Source organism: Solea senegalensis, linkage group LG6, assembly GCF_019176455.1.
Source record: "Solea senegalensis isolate Sse05_10M linkage group LG6, IFAPA_SoseM_1, whole genome shotgun sequence".
Lineage (NCBI taxonomy): Eukaryota > Metazoa > Chordata > Actinopteri > Pleuronectiformes > Soleidae > Solea > Solea senegalensis.
In genome coordinates this window covers 12,447,510-12,464,817 of record NC_058026.1, presented here as the reverse complement: position 1 = coordinate 12,464,817, position 17,308 = coordinate 12,447,510, and the positions used below count along the sequence as shown (strand labels likewise).

General features: G+C 37.6%; 2 protein-coding genes across 3 annotated transcripts; one reads left to right on the top strand and one right to left on the bottom strand.

Annotated features, from left to right (window-relative positions):
- Positions 1-58: 58 nt before the first annotated feature.
- On the bottom strand, positions 59-2,999 carry ten1 (TEN1 subunit of CST complex). The gene is made up of 3 exons (XM_044028740.1): positions 2,806-2,999; positions 2,226-2,383; positions 59-807 (listed from the first exon to the last, which is right to left on the bottom strand). The coding sequence occupies exons 1-3, from the start codon at positions 2,892-2,894 to the stop codon at positions 656-658; spliced, it is 399 nt and encodes a 132-aa protein (XP_043884675.1). The 5' UTR covers positions 2,895-2,999; the 3' UTR covers positions 59-655.
- A 45-nt stretch (positions 3,000-3,044) lies between these two features.
- Positions 3,045-17,121, top strand: acox1 (acyl-CoA oxidase 1, palmitoyl). Of its 2 annotated transcripts, XM_044028719.1 has the most exons (15): positions 3,045-3,103; positions 3,185-3,302; positions 4,264-4,423; positions 9,298-9,458; positions 10,396-10,503; positions 10,681-10,800; positions 10,877-10,992; positions 11,653-11,822; positions 12,602-12,764; positions 12,865-13,055; positions 13,545-13,724; positions 14,058-14,163; positions 14,404-14,547; positions 14,696-14,902; positions 15,445-17,121. In XM_044028719.1, exons 2-15 carry the CDS (start codon positions 3,194-3,196, stop codon positions 15,493-15,495), a joined length of 1,986 nt encoding a protein of 661 aa, XP_043884654.1. In that variant the 5' UTR covers positions 3,045-3,103; positions 3,185-3,193; the 3' UTR covers positions 15,496-17,121. The 2 variants fall into 2 exon arrangements, with proteins under 2 accessions (XP_043884654.1, XP_043884655.1); XM_044028720.1 differs by lacking the exon at positions 9,298-9,458 and adding an exon at positions 6,457-6,617 and having other exon boundaries at positions 3,061-3,302.
- The last annotated feature ends 187 nt before the right edge of the window (positions 17,122-17,308 follow it).

The window sequence follows — 17,308 nt, the reverse complement described above, 5'->3', positions numbered from 1 at the left end:
GTCTTATAAATAAAAAAACACATTTGACACGCTTTTACCCCAGCTTTCTGCACCTTCATGCAACTTAGGTTAGGTAGAAGAAGGAATACCAAATCTTATATAGTATACACATGTTATAATGCAAAGTACAAACAGCAAAAAGACACCATTTTAAACTCTCATTAGTTGAAAGTGCTGAGTGGGAGAGTTTTGTATTAGTAGATCTCTATACAATTTTTAATCTATGTAAGTGAAGTAATTCTACATTGTTCAGTTTGGATCAGTTTAATGTGACTCTTATATGCCATACCTATTGTAACAGATTTACAAAGTATCTTTGGAATGACATCAGATCACTTTCAACACAAATGTTTAAACTTTATAAAAGATCACTGAAAAGCTATTAGTATACAGTACTATTGAACACAATGATCACACTAAAAATGAAATAAATCACAGATCCAGAATAACCTCTCAGTTCTTTATTTACCAAAAATTCTGTAAAAAAAAAAAAAATAACTACAACAAAACATTTATTTTGAGTAAAATGCAGAAACATGTTATGGTCAGACATAGACCACATAAACCAGCAAAAGAAATCCAGTGCATTTTACATTGAACTAAACAGTGCACCTTGACAAAGCTTGATGAGAAATATGATGAGTGAACACTCTGATCACATTGCATCTGCAGGCTGTGCATCTTTAGCCTGCTTACACTCCCTCTCTCTGAAGAATCGTCTCTGCTCATTGATGGCTTTCTGTAAAAGGGCTATGTTTACACCATCAACACAGTTCATCAGACGGGCACGGATCATTACACCGACGCCTGGAAGATAAGAAGATATAAAGGAAGTAGGCAGAGAGCAGAAAGTCCTTAAGTTATTTCAATGAGCCTAGTGACCGAGAGTCCATTAATGAAATTAAAATCTAGATAGAGGGAATGAAAAACGAGTATCTACATGTTATTTTGAAGAGAGTCGGGAGTGTGACGAGGTAGAGAGGAAGAGGTGTGAAGAGGTTTTTGCATCATTTCCAAGTTTTTATTGTTTCCTCAGGTAAAATAATTATTTTTGTGTACAATGCTAAATGATATGTCTGGGTTCATTATATACCCTGTTTGGTAAAAAAAATAAGAATAATAATTAAAGAATGTAGAGAATAGCTCAAACTACTTTGACATTTGCAGACAAATGATTCATAAAGTTATGAATCATTTTATATCGCATTTTTAGTAGTGATATAAAGCAGCAATAATTGTGCAGAAGTTTTTCTTTTATTTTCGCCAAGCGAACTTTGAACTGTGATGTATTTGCAAATTTCAATCCGATTTTAAATATTTTCAGTACTTTTTTGCTCAGGTGTGTTTATATAGTTGGTGAAAATGAAAACAAAATGTCGTCAAATTGTGTAGATTGTGCTGAAAAAAAGGATATAAGACACTATATTGCACTTCCTATAGCCTCTGTATTTACTATACATTTTAACATAGTGATACAAAAAAGCAGCTGAAACACTCTATGTTCTAAGGGTTAAATGGGAATTCTTCTCTCTACATGTTTCTCTAATGCAGCCAAATAGGTAGGTCAAACTGCCCTTTGTCTACTCTGAAATAAGCTTTGAACCTTGCATCATCCACATAAAGCTCCTAAATTAGTTTGAAATTTGAAGATTAGACTGCACGCAGACACTGTTGGGTTTTTTTAATTTTATTTTCTATTTGGTTAAAAAATGGTGAAAAAAACCCTGTGATTGTGAATAGTAGTTATTTTAGTATCAGTTTCTAAAGCTAAATAAATCTGTTTTGATAACATGTTTTTTCCTAAACACTAGATGATGAAGATTGCAGTCACTTTCTGACTGAATCAACTGTCACTTCAAAAAAGTTTGAGGTGGAAAAACACACATGTGATTCTAACTGCTGTGAGCCAACACGGAAAATACATATTTACATATTTCTATCTTATATCTACCTACAGCATTTTAGTATTTGTCTAGTCTCATATTTGTCTACCTTTATTTACTTATATATTATATATTTGCCTGTGTTAATCAAAAGGGTTGGTCTTGTGACATGCCACACCACGTCACCTCCTCTGCACTCTGTATTTCACTGAAACCCATCATAGTGAGATGAAAAACATGCATTTCTGGAATTGTTATTTTAATCATAATGGTGTAATACATAATCCCACATGCCTCCATCAACAATGATAAGTAATAAGAGATCATAAAGTTTTTCCTCACCCTCAGCATTTTCTGTTTCACCCAGAACTATGTACTGGGCCCCAATTATTGGGTTAAAGGGCTCCACAAACAATGTGTGGACAACCACGTTGTGCTCTTTTGATGCATGCTGAGCTGACAGTGTTGCTCTGGACTCCTCAGACTGGTAGCTGACAAGTCTGGAAAATGTAAAATATATTTACTTAGCAGGTACTTGCAATTCATACTTTTCTTTTTAATGTACATTTGCTATTGAAACCTTAAACTTGACAAACAGCAGGTGGAGGCAGTTTGGTGGCAGAAATGTTATATTAAGCCAATCAAAATCCATACGTAACAGATTAAATGTTGCTTAAGACCACAACGTACATAGTTAGGAATGCAATGAACATAGGCTAAATTAAAGCTAAAAAATAATACATTCACATTCGACTTGATTATGTACTCATTGCACAAAGATCATGTACCCTAATACTTACATTGAAAGATTTCATCAGACACCAAAAAATCTTAATAAAATAAAAACATCTAAAAGTATTTACACACAAATAACTACACAGTTAAAAGACCTGTGGTGTCAACATTTACATACAAAACCCACCGGCCAAATGTTCTCACTGATTCTCCTTCCTGGATGGATCCAGAGATTATTTCCCATGGGAAATGAAATACTGCAGCGGCAGGAAGCATAGCGTTAAAACAAACAAAAAAAGACTAAGCAAAACAAAACAAAACAATGAAAGAGTTGGACAACAACTACGATTTGGGGGAAAAGTGTGTGCTTCCGGGACACGTGTCACGTGACAAGTCAGTCTCCGGCTCCGCACACCGCCGCACCAAGTCTGCGGCTGCGCAGGAGCAACTCGTCTTTCAGTCAGTCAGTGAGAGGAGTTTGTCAGGTGAGCTAGTGGTGGAACAAGGTCGGTTTACATTTATATTTGAACCGCTCTCATTAACGTTTAGTATTTTTTTCTGTGCAGTACACAGCCATGAATCCTGATATTATCAAAGAGCGACAGAACGCCACTTTTGACGTTGAAAAATTGATCAACATTTTGGACCGAGGCCCAGAAAAGACGAAAAGAAGACGAGAAATCGGTGAGTTTCCTAATTAAGACTTATTGTACTCGCCACTGACGACACTTGATATCATAATAGCAATTATTGTTTACAGCGAAACGTATTCACATGGAAAGAAATGCTAAGAAACAATGTTTTTTATTAACTGTTAGCTACACTGTTAGCTGACCTGTCCTCAACAGTGTTCCTGAATTGCCCCAAAGTTTTACGGAAATTTTAACCCTAACTCAGCTGAGGCCCGATATAAGGTGTTATTTCTGAAGTGGGCTTTGGTCTGTTGTTGTGGTAAATTCGGCGTTGGTGATAAAAAAAACGGTACGGAAAATTAATAAAGAATGGAAAACAACAGTGTATGGGTGCAAACTCTACATTTATTTTTATATGATAATATGTCGTTGTACTTCCACGTGCAACACAATAAACGATACACCAGGATATCTACATCTATCTATTGATATCTATTCACGGCAGCGGTGCTCAAATAAATGAGGGAAACAAAAGTTACCTGGCCAAAAGAAGAGGGAGTTTAAAGTGGGATAATGTCGGATAAAGTTAGGTTCTCCGACTTTTCCATGTTTATCTGCTCCTAAATAAAACACAAATTTGCCTTGTTGGTGGTTCTGTGTGTTTGGAGAACATATCTTGCAACCGTCTGGCTGTTATATCCTATCAGTGAAATATTTCATGTATTCAGGAGTGACTTGTGGAACTCAATGAATATACTGCAGGATCATGTTATTTTGGTACATGAAGTGCAAATAATTGATGTTACTGGATTACAGATTGCTTAGGGCACACTTATGGCTTAATTTCTCAGTTTATGTTGAGTTGGCGGAATTCATCCCCTCTAATGTGACCGTAATTTTTTTTGCATTAAAAAAAATGTATTATTATTTTCGATCCCCCTCATCTTGAACTATTTCCATATGTCTGGATGTATAGACTAAGTGGTACATATGTTTTCTAATCTCCACTGTAGAATCACTGATTTTCAACGATCCAGACTTTAAGGAGGAGAATCCAAACTTCCTGTCCCGCAGTGAACGCTATGATCAGGCTGTTCGAAAAAGTGTAAACATGATTCTGAAGCTCCGAGAGTATGGCATCACAGACCCTGAGGAGATCTACTACTATAAGAGGTACGTGGTAAAAGAATGGATCTGTTTCCCAAAAACTTTAAGCATTATCACTCATTAACACAGCGTTCCACAGACTTTGGTAAAATGTCAACGCAGAAATATTTTTGTATTCATTTATTTATGCAAGGCATTTAATAGTAATGTACTAAATTTTATTTGATAAGTAAACATGGAGTGCTCAAAAGGCAAACAAGGTGTATGACACTGGTAACAAATACCTCCACCTATACATTTGGGCTGCCCAATACAGCCAAAAGTATTACCATGATTCAAAAATGTTTCAAATTAGTCTATATAAATATCATGATGAAATATGCAATAGATAAAGATTGAATTTTGTTCCTGAATGAAAGATAAAAAAAACAGTGAGTTTAGTTAGGTTTTAAAATTCTTGTTAAACACAAACAAATCTGAGTAATTTAATTATATGTTATGTTATATATGTTATGTTGTGTCTTAAATTGTGTTTGCATAAAATATATATCCAATTGACATATATATAGATTTTTTTATACTAATATACCTCATGTATGGCCAAAAACTAAATGTAACAGACATATGCACATGAATGTGTATGTAATGTAATCTGTATGCTACACCTAAATACATACTCAAATACTACATATTTTTATTTTAAAACAAACTGTTATGACCACTTTGAAATATAGTTTCGTCAGTATTTGAAGGTATGTAATTCATCCTTAAACTGGAGTAAAGGGTGTTGGATAAATGCAGTTTGACCGTGTGTGGGTTTGAGACCTTGATGAGATTCAGTTAGAGCAAAGTTCATTGTGAGATTATAACTGTGCCAGAGGGTATGTAGCTTTTTACCAGTTGAAATAGATAATCCTTTAAGGTTCCTTTAAGGTGCATTTTGATGTCATGATGTCATTTTGATGTAGATTCTCAGAAGGATTTACCTAGTCACTCTTGTCTTAGCAGCTTCTCATGAAAATGATTAATATGGATTACAAACTCAAACATGATTCAGTGCAACATCCAGACATGTAAACAATTTGTATTTGTGAGATTAACAGCCATTAAATCACATTAATTTTGTTTGAGACGTCTATAACATAGTGAAAAATATTACATTAAAGGGGATAGTTCAGACTTTTTAACATTAAAGGAATACCTCATACTGATTTGCATGTATCTTTATATTGCTTTGTATTGCTAGAATAGTGTGTCCGCCTATGTCCGCCATCTTTGCTTACAGTTACACTAACCGGCTCTTGCTCAGCCAAGAAGGCGCTTGCTTCAAATATTATTTCACATTTCTACTACATGGATGACCCAGTTTTAATAGACATTCATCTTTCCAACGGTGAAATATTCCTTTAAGTTGTATGACACAGGCCCCAGGAGTAGAGTGGATGCAACGTTGTTAAATTATTAAACAAGGCTCTGGTTCGGAGATCTCTCCATGGTACGGAGCCAAGAAAAGTAGTTCAGGGAGAGAGTTTGGGACACACAACTAACAACTAACATTCATGCATATGTTATGTTAACACGTTTGAACAATAAATCTGCTGCCCAACAGTATGTCAGATCAGTTTGGCACTCTTTTCTGGTCCGTATCACTATCCCAGGGAGCCGCACAAGTCACAAGTTCTGGTGTTTCTGCTGTTTTAGTCAAAGAGTGTGAGGGAAATTAAACAAACCAATAAGTCTGACTTAAACTGATGAGGATGAACCATGTAGAGAAAGTCCAACGGGTTATCTTTATGAACCAGAGTACACAGACAAGGAACTTTACCAGATAGAGCGAGAGGATCATGTTTGTGGTTTAAAACCTGTTAGTTGTGTGTCCCAACAATTACTTTTCTCGGCTCCGATCCGGGGCAATATCGCCGAACCAGAGCTTCGTTTAATGATTTAACAACGTTGCATCCACCCTACTTCTGAGGTTTGTGTCATACAACTTAATGTTCCAAAATCTGAACTATCCCTTTAATACATTAGTGACAAGGTGTATGAGAAGTCTTGTCCTCAGTTGTAAAAATAAAATTATAAACTTTCCCTTCACCCAGTATTGCTATAGGAAACCACCATGAAGCCATGGGGCTACACTTTGCCATGTTCCTCCCGTCCCTGTACAACCAGTGTGACCCTCAACAGTCCAGGAAATGGTTGCCTCTGGCAGAGTCCTTCCAAGTCGTGGGCACATATGCCCAAACTGAGCTGGGTCACGGTCAGTCCTGGACCTAGTCTGTAATAAGACATAGGAAACATGTGTTAATTGTTTATTATTGAATGTTTAGCCCAAATTCATTATGGAACAGGAAAAGCTTTAAACAGACTGTACCAGGTACCGCTCTGATGATTTGTTATATGTTTTTGACAGATCCAAATCTGTAGAAAATTATAAATAGCTGCATGTGTTTTCTGACAACTGACATTCAAAACACCCAGAAATTATGATTTCTGCTCTGGTAAGCACATATAACTATAGTTTAGGGATTAAAGTTAGTTTATGACAGATTTCAAACATTTTGATTCAAGACAGGTTTTGCATGAGATCACAGCGTGTATCTTCAAATCAATATAACAATATGGAACAACACAATAATGAATTACAAAGGCTTCAAATTAATTCTTCTAATCTTCTCTACAAAAAAAGGGTAAATCATGCATGTTGGGTAAAATAATATCTTTGGGTTAATGTTAAAGAGTAGTTAATGTTTTGGTTCAGTTGTGTGATAATGCTCCTTCTTTTGATACACATCTATTACACGGTGAATATTGAACTGAAGCTTGCAAATTCAAAATCACAGTATCTGTCAGAAAAAAGGCAATTAGATAGATATTTTCCCAGAGATATAGTTCAGCTTGAACACACATACAGTTCACATGCAATTAGTCATTCAAGATTTATTCAAGATGTGATTGTAGTTGACCATTCAAAAGCTGCCTTTCAAAACAAAACCCTGTGGATAATTTCTACAGAACATAAGGTGATGATAAAACTCAGTGGCGACAGTGCATCCTCATTAGATGCTTACTTCATCAAACCGTTTGAAGTAACAACTGAAAACCTAACAGTTAGTGTTAGTGTAACATTTTCCTTTGACACAACACAGGTGTTCAAAGGTTTAATGGAATTATGGGCAAATAAATTATTTTCCTGGTCTTTCAAATAAATGGGACAAGGAGTCAATGCTCTACAATGACGCATCCGTGCAAAAACTTGCAGTATGTTGAGTTCTTCTGTTATTATGGGAATCGAAAAATATGTGTCATGACATCTGGCTTTTCTTTAAGACGTCTGGCAGTACAGTACAGTACACAGTGAGAAGAGAAAATATTTCTTGAAATGTCACAAGGTCTAAAATGACTGTTTCGGACTGATATCTGTATCGAAGATATTGGAGTTTGTGATATTGTTATTACTATTGGAGACACAAAATGGCATCGTGCCATTCCTAATTTTGGCCAGTATTTGGCCGATGCTAATTCTTAGTATTGTAACGTATTGGCTCATCTCTAGTTAACAGTTTAATTATGATCCAGAATGTTTACACTTCTCATAACATCAGTGGACCGGACCATCAAAACATTTGAGGTTTTTCTGTCCTCAGCGGGCAGGCAGAGCTCAACACAACAGCAACTGCCCTCTCTCAGTGCATTTCTGCCTTTATTTCTCTGTCATTTGATTGCGCAATGCGAGCACATTCACTGCCTAAACCGTCAAACAAGAAACCTGTCCTTTTCATTCAATCATGAATCAAAAGAGGGAGAAGATGTATTATGTGCTGCAGAAGAATCTGTTCTGTGAGCCCTTAATGAGGCTCGGCTCTGAATGATTCTCTTTGTAATTTGAGAGCCTGAGAAATCTGTGCACCAAACCTCCTTTCTGTAACAAATCCAAGTGGATATTATTATAAGTTTGTGTTTAGTTTGGGCAAACCTACACTGAAATATTAGAAACAATAGACAATATTCAGTTTACCTGTGTTTTTACAGGTTCAAGTTCAAACTTTAATCCGTTAACCGTTTAATTTATTCCGTGACCCAATGTTCCCATAACATTTTTAGGGCTTCATCTAACAATTGTTTTCATCGTAAACTATCTGGAATTATGAATAATTAAGGCACTCATCCCTGTGTCTTACAACACACACAATGGCATAATGATCAGTTCAAATACAAATAGTCAAGTCAATAGTGTTTTTTAACTGTGTATTCCCACATTTGAGGGGCAGGAACCATCAGTTCTTTGCATGTTTTTTCTTGTAAAATATCTAACTTTTAATCACTTAACCAAAATAGTTGCATATTCATTTTGTTAATATTCCAACACGTCAATTAATCAACTAATTGTTACAGTTACCTCTGTCATTAACTTTGTCTGTCTCTGGATTGTTTTGACACACTAATAAACCCATGTTGCTGTTAGTTGATTCATTTAGTCCACCAAAGCTAGCTAAGCCTTCAGGAAGTGAAAAACAATAAGTAGATGGGTAAGTAAATGCAAGTCAAATCAGACGCAGACATTTTGTGCTCATATGTAAAGAACAGAGGGTCACAAACGCCACCTGCAGAGTCTGATCCCAGAACTAGTTAACACTCATACTGTGCATTGCTGAGGTTAACAAAAAGTGCGTGTGTCAAGGAAAATTGAAATGATGCCACTTCTGAAGATTTGTATCTAAATGATTGATGTAAACAAATCAACCATTCCAATGTGTATGGCATGCTCACAAGTTGTCTTCATTTTTTGTCACCCCTTTCTCCATCATCTGCACTCCCACTGCTTTAATCTTTTCATAAAAATGGCTTCCATCAAAAATGATGTATCTACCGCCCTCTCTGCCTTTACCACGTTACCACCTGCTTTTCTTTTACGTGCGCCCCTCTTCTGCGTGGCTTAGATGTATGCACCGCAACAGGCCAGAGCCCCTGGATCTCCATCTGGGGATGTTCCTCCCCACACTGCTCAACCAGGCCACCTCAGAGCAAATGGACCATTTCTTCATGCCCGCCTGGAACCTAGAGATCATCGGCACCTACGCTCAAACTGAGATGGGCCACGGTAAAATTAACAAAGCAGCCCAAAATATCAAGCTGGTTTCCTTAAGGCTGATTTTTTTTTTCACTTTCACACTGATCCATCAATAAACAGGAATTATTTAGTAGCTTTACCTTTGAAGTTGCCAATATACCCCCAAATGCTTGCCACTGCCATTTAAATGTAGACTGACGCTACATCTTTAAGATCAAATCACTAATGTAGATCACATTTGCTCCAGTTTGTTTTTCTAACATGAATGTGTACTAAACTTCCATTAACGAACTTAACTAAGAGTCTGTTGTTTCTCTAACACAAGAATTCTTGACATCCTTATTATTCATATCATTTGTGTATTTAAACCAAAAGTTAGTACTTCCATCTATGGCACTGACTTTGAAAACACCACTTAGAGGGAGAGAGTAGGTAAAAGTACAGTATTTGATGAGCTGTATCTACTAAGACAACCTGCCTGAGCACTTGTGTTTGCTGACCCACTAGTACAAGTATATTTATTGAAAATCAAAGAAATAAAAAGAAAAAAAAAAAGAAATCTGGTATACACTCTGTTGTTGTCCTTTTGAGATTAACGTTGTCTTTACTAACTGTCTCTAATTGTTGTTGCATGACTTGAGATTTGTCTTTTACTACAGAGCAGTGGCTACTGAGTCTGTGGGAAACTATGCCGATAGAGCATTAACTGAAACATCAGATGTGTTTGGATCTGTCAATTACATGGTTTTGCTTCTTTATGTTCGGAGTATTTTAAAATTGATGCACATTTCAAACTCTCAAGGGCTAAACATGTTTTTGTTGTTTTACCTCAGTTTTTACATTACTGTTTACTGTTTTGAGTAATGTTTTTTAATGTTCAAGTATTAATGCATTCTGTGTGTGTGTGTGTGTGTGTGTGTGTGTGTGTGTGTGTGTGTGTGTGCTTTTACATATTGCCTCTCTCTAGGCACACACCTTAGAGGTCTGGAGACCACTGCCACATATGATCCAGCGACACAGGAGTTTGTCATTAACAGTCCCACAGTCAGCTCAATTAAATGGTGGCCTGGAGGACGTGAGTACATTATTTTGCAGCCTGTCATTTATTATTTTAGATACACCACAATTTCTCTGAGCACATGTGTGGAAATTGATGGAAAGGATTACTGGATGTATTGATTTTCTCAAGAAAAACTGATGACATTCAGAACGAGTCACTTTTTTGGTTTTCATCCTGAATCTCTCTTTCTAGTTGGAAAGACCTCAAACCATGCTATTGTCCTAGCCCAGCTTCATACTCAGGGGAATTGCCACGGTCTGCATGCCTTCATCGTACCCATCCGCAATATGGACACACACATACCCCTGCCAGGTAATTAGCATATGCAGCATTCCTCCGAGTGAAGTGTTTGAAGGTTTTGCCTGATTTTTCTGTCTGTCTTTGTCAGGAATTGTGGTCGGAGATATAGGCCCCAAGTTTGGCTTCAGTGAAGTTGACAATGGCTTCTTGAAACTGGACAACGTACGAATCCCACGGGACAACATGCTGATGAAATATGCCAAGGTGAGCCACAACACTAGAACTTTAACAGCGTTAGGGGTTTTTTTCTGAGGCAATTTTGATCGAGGATCTTTTTGGGATGGTTTAACACTTGGGTCTTTTTTTGAAAGGCATTTCTGTCATTATTGGCTTATTGGTGGTTGTGTTGTTGAAGTTGTCGTATGTGCCTCTCCAATACCAAGGTCGAGATATTATACGTACATTGACATATACAAATGTGTCATACGATGTGATTCACACTTAGTGCAGTGCAAGTACAGTTTGATTCAACACATTTACAGGCAGTTGAGATGCGATATAATGAATTATTATTTTTGATCACATTTTCATATAAATATGGCACAGTGCACACATTTTACTAGACAATAACATGTATGCTATTGCACTATTGTAAATCTTTGTATAAGCCACTGTGTCAGTTTGCAGAAACAGCTCCTAGTGGCTCTTCAGTTTACATTTGATGTACCAAGCCTGCAACTTACTGCTTTCAAATGGAATTTTACAACAAACAAAAGGACAGTTTGTCTGTCTGCGTTCACCATGTCTCTTTTTGCACATATCTTGCCATGGTTTTGTGCACACATTACCACAGATTTGTATCTGGAAAAAAATGAGCACATGACATCTGCCCCCATAATTACAATGACTCTTTCTCAACACCAGGTGGATCCAGATGGAACCTACATGAAGCCACCAAGTGCCAAACTGACCTACGGCACCATGGTATTCATCCGCTCACTGATTGTTGGCGAGGCAGCTCAGGCCCTCGCCAAGTCCTGCACAATTGCCATCCGCTACAGTGCTGTACGCCACCAGTCTGAAATCCGGCCTGGGTCAGTCATTAAAAAACATATTTATATACTTTTCTAGCCTGCGGAAGTCTTGAGCTCTCCTCAAAAAAAGATGATGCCAAAAGAGAAAAATGCATTTATGAGAGAAAATACCTTAACTTATAAAATGGCAATCTGTAAATAAATCAGGGTTCCCACAGGTCCTTGAAAGTTTGTGAATTTGAAGACCTTTGCTACAACACCACCTACTGTTTCATGCACTTGATGTACATAAACAAGGACTACACAGAACAAACGTAGAGTCTTAATTACTAGTGGTGGTGTGGTTAGTGTACACTGCACTGTCTCTCTCCACCATTGACGCAAGACAGCGACATTAGGCACGAGGGGACAAATTATGTGATGCCTGGGAAATATTAGTTACAAATTATAAATTGGCTCACCAATGAAAATTACAAAGGCAGCCCAAGATCCCAAGCACAATCACTTGGCCAGATGCAGAGCGTGCTGCAAATCAATAAAAGTGGACGCCATGGGTGATGCAGCTCTTACAAGTTGCCCTCCCATCCTAAGATGTGTCAGCACATTCGGCCCTTGAGTTTGAGGGAGTTGTTTCTGGAAAGTCCTTGAAAAGCACTTGAATCTGATGTAACCCACAGTGTGGGAACCCTGATAAATATTCAACTGCTCTTTTAGACTTTTACCTCAGTGTCAAGCACCAAAACAAACTGCATGGTTTGTTTATACAGTAAATGTGACTGATTTTGTCATGATTCAGTCTCTCTTTACATCCCCTTGTCCTGTGTGTTTCCATCCCAAAGAGAGCCAGAGCCCCAGATCATTGACTACCAGACTCAGCAGTATAAGCTGTTCCCTCTGCTGGCTATGACCTATGCCTTCACATTTGTTGGCCAGTATATGAAAGAAACCTACCACCGTATCAGTGGAGACATCAGCCAGGGGGACTTCAGTGAACTGCCTGAGGTAGTGACCAGATATTCATATGTATGATGTGATCTATGCTCAATGGTCACTGATTAGCTGAGACTGACATATTGACAGACAAGTGTCTTTGTCTTTCCAGCTCCATGCTCTGTCTGCGGGTTTGAAGGCCTTCACCACGTGGGCAGCCAATGGTGCTGTTGAGGTGTGCCGCATGTCGTGCGGTGGCCATGGCTACTCTTGCAGCAGTGCTTTGCCTGACATTTACGTGGAGCTCACCCCTATGTGCACCTACGAGGGTGAGAACACTGTCATGATGCTGCAGACTGCAAGGTAATTCATCATTCAGAAACATAAGACCACAATTGCGATACCATATATGTACATGTTGTTGCCACTGTAATGTCAGATTAAAGTAATACCAGGTCTGAACAGGTTCACAGTTTCATGGTCATGGATGGGGGAACAGTTCTGATCTGTTCAACAGTGAGATTCTACCTGATCATGAAGTACACACACAAAGGTCATGAATTAATGAATAGCTTGAAATATAAAACGTCCTAAAGGGTGGTTAAGCTGTTTGTGTAGCTTAATAACCTAAAATTGATACAGGCATAAAACATCAGCTTTTGTTGTGAAGCACAAAGCACATTGATAATCCATCATACAGAATGTAATATCACGGAACAGAAAGAGGTGACTTGTGTGTAAAAAATATTGCATTTGGCTATGTGCTATTTGCATAATCGATCACTAGCTCATGGACTCATGTTTAATTGTGTAGCCCTGACCTTTGTGTGGCCTCAACTTTTGTCTGTGCAGATACCTGGTGAAGAGCTACCAGCAGGCTAAAGCTGGCCAGCAGCTGAGTGGCTCTGTGTCATACCTGAGTGATGCAGAGCAAAGGAGGGTGCAGCCCCAGCCTGTCGCTGCCAGACCAACTGTGGTTGACATTAATGACCTGGCTAGTCTTGTGGAGGTCTACAAGTTACGAGCAGCCAAGTAAGAGACAGAAATTAGCCTAGTCACAGTCAAATTGATTTGGCAGCCAGTGCTCAGCTGTATAAAGAGGCATCTTGTTAGGCTAGAAATGGTGACTTGCTAATTGAAACATCAAACATAATTTTTAAAATATCATTAATTTCCTAAAAACCAAAATACTAAAGGTGTGGTCAGTGATATCCAATTAGTTTCCATTAATGGGGAAATTGGCAGAACACAAAGGTAAATATGAATCTGCATTGTCAAACCTGGGAGCTAAAAACCTGTCTTTTTTAAAAATTAATGTTTTGCCAATACCAGCTTTGGTTCATTCAGATGAATTTGTGTTTGTAGCTTAGTACAGCTGGCAGCCAAGAGCATTCAGCAGGAATTACAGAACAGGAAGAGCCAGGCGGATGCCTGGAACAGCAGTGCCACTGACTTGGTCCGAGCCTCTGATGTAAGTTCTGTTCGAGTGTGTTTGTGTGTTTGTGTGTGCAAGCTCTTCTCATACTATTCTAAAGCCTGATGTGATTGTCTTCATTAATATTAATACTATATTGTCTTAAATATTAGATGTAAAACATTTTGCAATCATTATCTAGTCCTTTTAAGCTTCAGTTATCCCCTTGTTTTCTTCTTTTTCTCCTCCTTTCCTTCCCATTTGTTTCAATTACTTGTCCTCCTATTTTGTCTCCAGGCGCACTGTCACTATGTTGTAGTGAAGCTCTTCACTGAGAAGCTTGGAGAGATCAATGACACAGCTATACACTCAGTACTGTCAACTCTGGCTCTGCTCTACGCCTTGCATGGCATCCAACAAAACTCTGGAGATTTCCTCCTGGTCAGTGTTGATTTTAGTTAACAGTGTACTCGTCAAATTGTTGTTGTTGTTGTTGTTGTTGTTGTCGTTGTCGTTGTCATTACAGTTACAGATAGTCGATCCAGCAGCATGTTTTCAGCCACATCCTCACCTTTTTTCTCTTATTCAGGCTGGACTGCTGAGAGGGCCCCAGGTGCTGCAGATTTCTGTCCGTATAAAGGACCTTCTGTCTCAGCTGAGACCCAATGCTGTGGCACTTGTGGATTCATTTGACATCCATGACAATAAGCTGAATTCAGTGCTGGGTCGTTATGACGGCAATGTGTATGAGAACCTGTTTGAATGGGCTCGCAGCTCTCCCCTGAATGCCACAGAGGTCAGTGAAATAATATCTATTTATAAATTGCAGGAACGTCTGTCTGTGTGTTATTCGCATATCTCTTGAAGCGATGGTCCAATTGATTTCAAACTGTCTTGCTATGGGCACAAGTAAGTGCAGTGCCAAGTTATGTATCATATATCGGTAAAAAAAGCACACACTGTAGAGTGACGCCTTCGTCACTCTACTATTATTTAGCAGGATTTTGCTAAATATGGTTTTCTTGCAATACAATGACTCAGTGGATTTTGCAACAACACGCCAACAAAAACAGGTATGCAGTGGCTATTCAAAACTATGTAAAACAGGATGTGCAATAAACTGACACTTTGAATAGCCTAGCCTACTTTGGACAGTCTTTAGACTTTGAATAAACAAACAACAATTCCGACTGCAAGGTCCCAAATTTAAACGAGCGATAATGGTCCCGAATTTAAGGGTGTTTCTGAATCTGTGGTTAAGATGTGAATGTTTATTTGCTGATTATGTTCATTTATTGCATTGTTTTATCTTATTATATTCACTTCTTTCTTCCACAGGTCCATGAATCTTTCCACAAGTATCTGAAGCCTCTGCGGGCCAAACTGTGAGCTGACCTTTGCACCTTGAATCCGGTTCTGATCATTTTACTCTGTGTTCATATTCAGTACTAACCGACATTGTGGGGGGATAAAAGGTTTCACTTTAATGGAGACGTCAGGCTTGTACTCTTGGCTAATGAGGGTTAAGAGGGAAGTCATATCGTATAGACTATAAAATAGAAGGTGGACTTGATATTAGATCTACTGTAAAACCTTTTGTGAAGTTAATATTTTCAGCCTGAGAAACTAGTGTTGATTATGCTGAAAAACAAATCAAGGATCTAAATAATCATGTTTTCTGTTTTCATGCTTCATTGTTTTTTCTTTTCGCAGTGTGCCTAATTTACCTAATTTGCCTCCTTTACAGTAAAGACGGATTTGTCTTTTGCTATTTTTAGTGTTACATAACCATAGAGTGGACCAACTACAAAATTAATTTTGATTGTCTCCCTTGACTACATGGACCAAATGCTATTTGAAAATACACATATAGTTTTGGAGGCATTGAAATGCATCATCAACATATTTCAAAGGCTCAACTACTTTAGAACTTCTTAAGTCTATGGCAACCTTATGACCCTCTCCTAACCAGTCTAGTAGATCAGTGCTGACACACAATAAGTCAAGTGAAAGGATACCGTTTTAAAACTTGCATTACATGAAATCTGATACACATAAACTTCAAATATGCTTCAGTGTAGTATGAATTTTAATTTGTGGTGTTTGCTATTTTGTCATCTTTTGTAGAAAACAGTGGCTACGGTCAGCTACAATGGTCACACAGATTTTTACAAGCCAGAAAATTGCACTAAATAATTCCCGATTGTGTACATGAGTCACAAAGATGAAACAATCTGCCTTGAAGAATATTTCAGTTTATATTTCCTCACCAACAATTTGTTCAAACGTTTTCAGCCCCATCATGTGTTTCTGTATATTAAATAATGGCATACAAAACACAGACTCACACACTCTGGACTGTATGTTTACGTCATATGTTCTAAAATGGAAACAGAACGGTTTTGGCCGAGTGTATGTGTAAAAAAAACAACTTGCAGTTGATGTAAAGCCCAACAGCCAATATCTGAATAATTCCTTTTTAGACTTCAGCAAATTTTACATTACATTACATTACATTACATTCAATAACTCTACAGCTTGTATTTTATGCCGTCATGTATATATTACTCACTGAGTTATATTTCCGGTTCCATGTTTTGTTGTTACTCTTTCAGAAATGATGGATTTGTGATCTTGGATTACATCAACCTGCAGGAGTCTAGTTTGCTCTGTGAGCACTCAAACAACAGATGAATTGAAGCACACTGTGAAATGAGGGGTCTCTTAATGAACTATAAAGATAGGTTGTTGTATAATATGTGTCTGGGGAATTGTCCTAATCCAAGCAATTGAGAAAGTTGTCATAAAAGTCCTATCATTTCATATCTTTTACTTGCAGACGTTTTAATCACTGGATTTCTGCTGCATGGGCAAAATTTTTCAGTAGCCTGTATATTGACTAAGCTGTTTATTAAGTTAATGGGATGGGTTTTTGAATAAAAACTTTAATCAGTGGTATTTTAATGTTTGGTGAATAATATTAACTTCTATTAATAAAAAAAATATATTTAATTACTTTTGTGTTCATCTCTCTTGATCCTGTGGTTAACCAGAGTGAATAACTTGTCAAGGGCACCAAAGAATAACAAGGGAAAACAGCATTAAGACCAATATATCACAGTCAAATACAGAAGCATTTTACATTGTAAATTAACTTTGTTATTTATAAGACAGAGGGACAAGATTATGGTGAATAGAAATA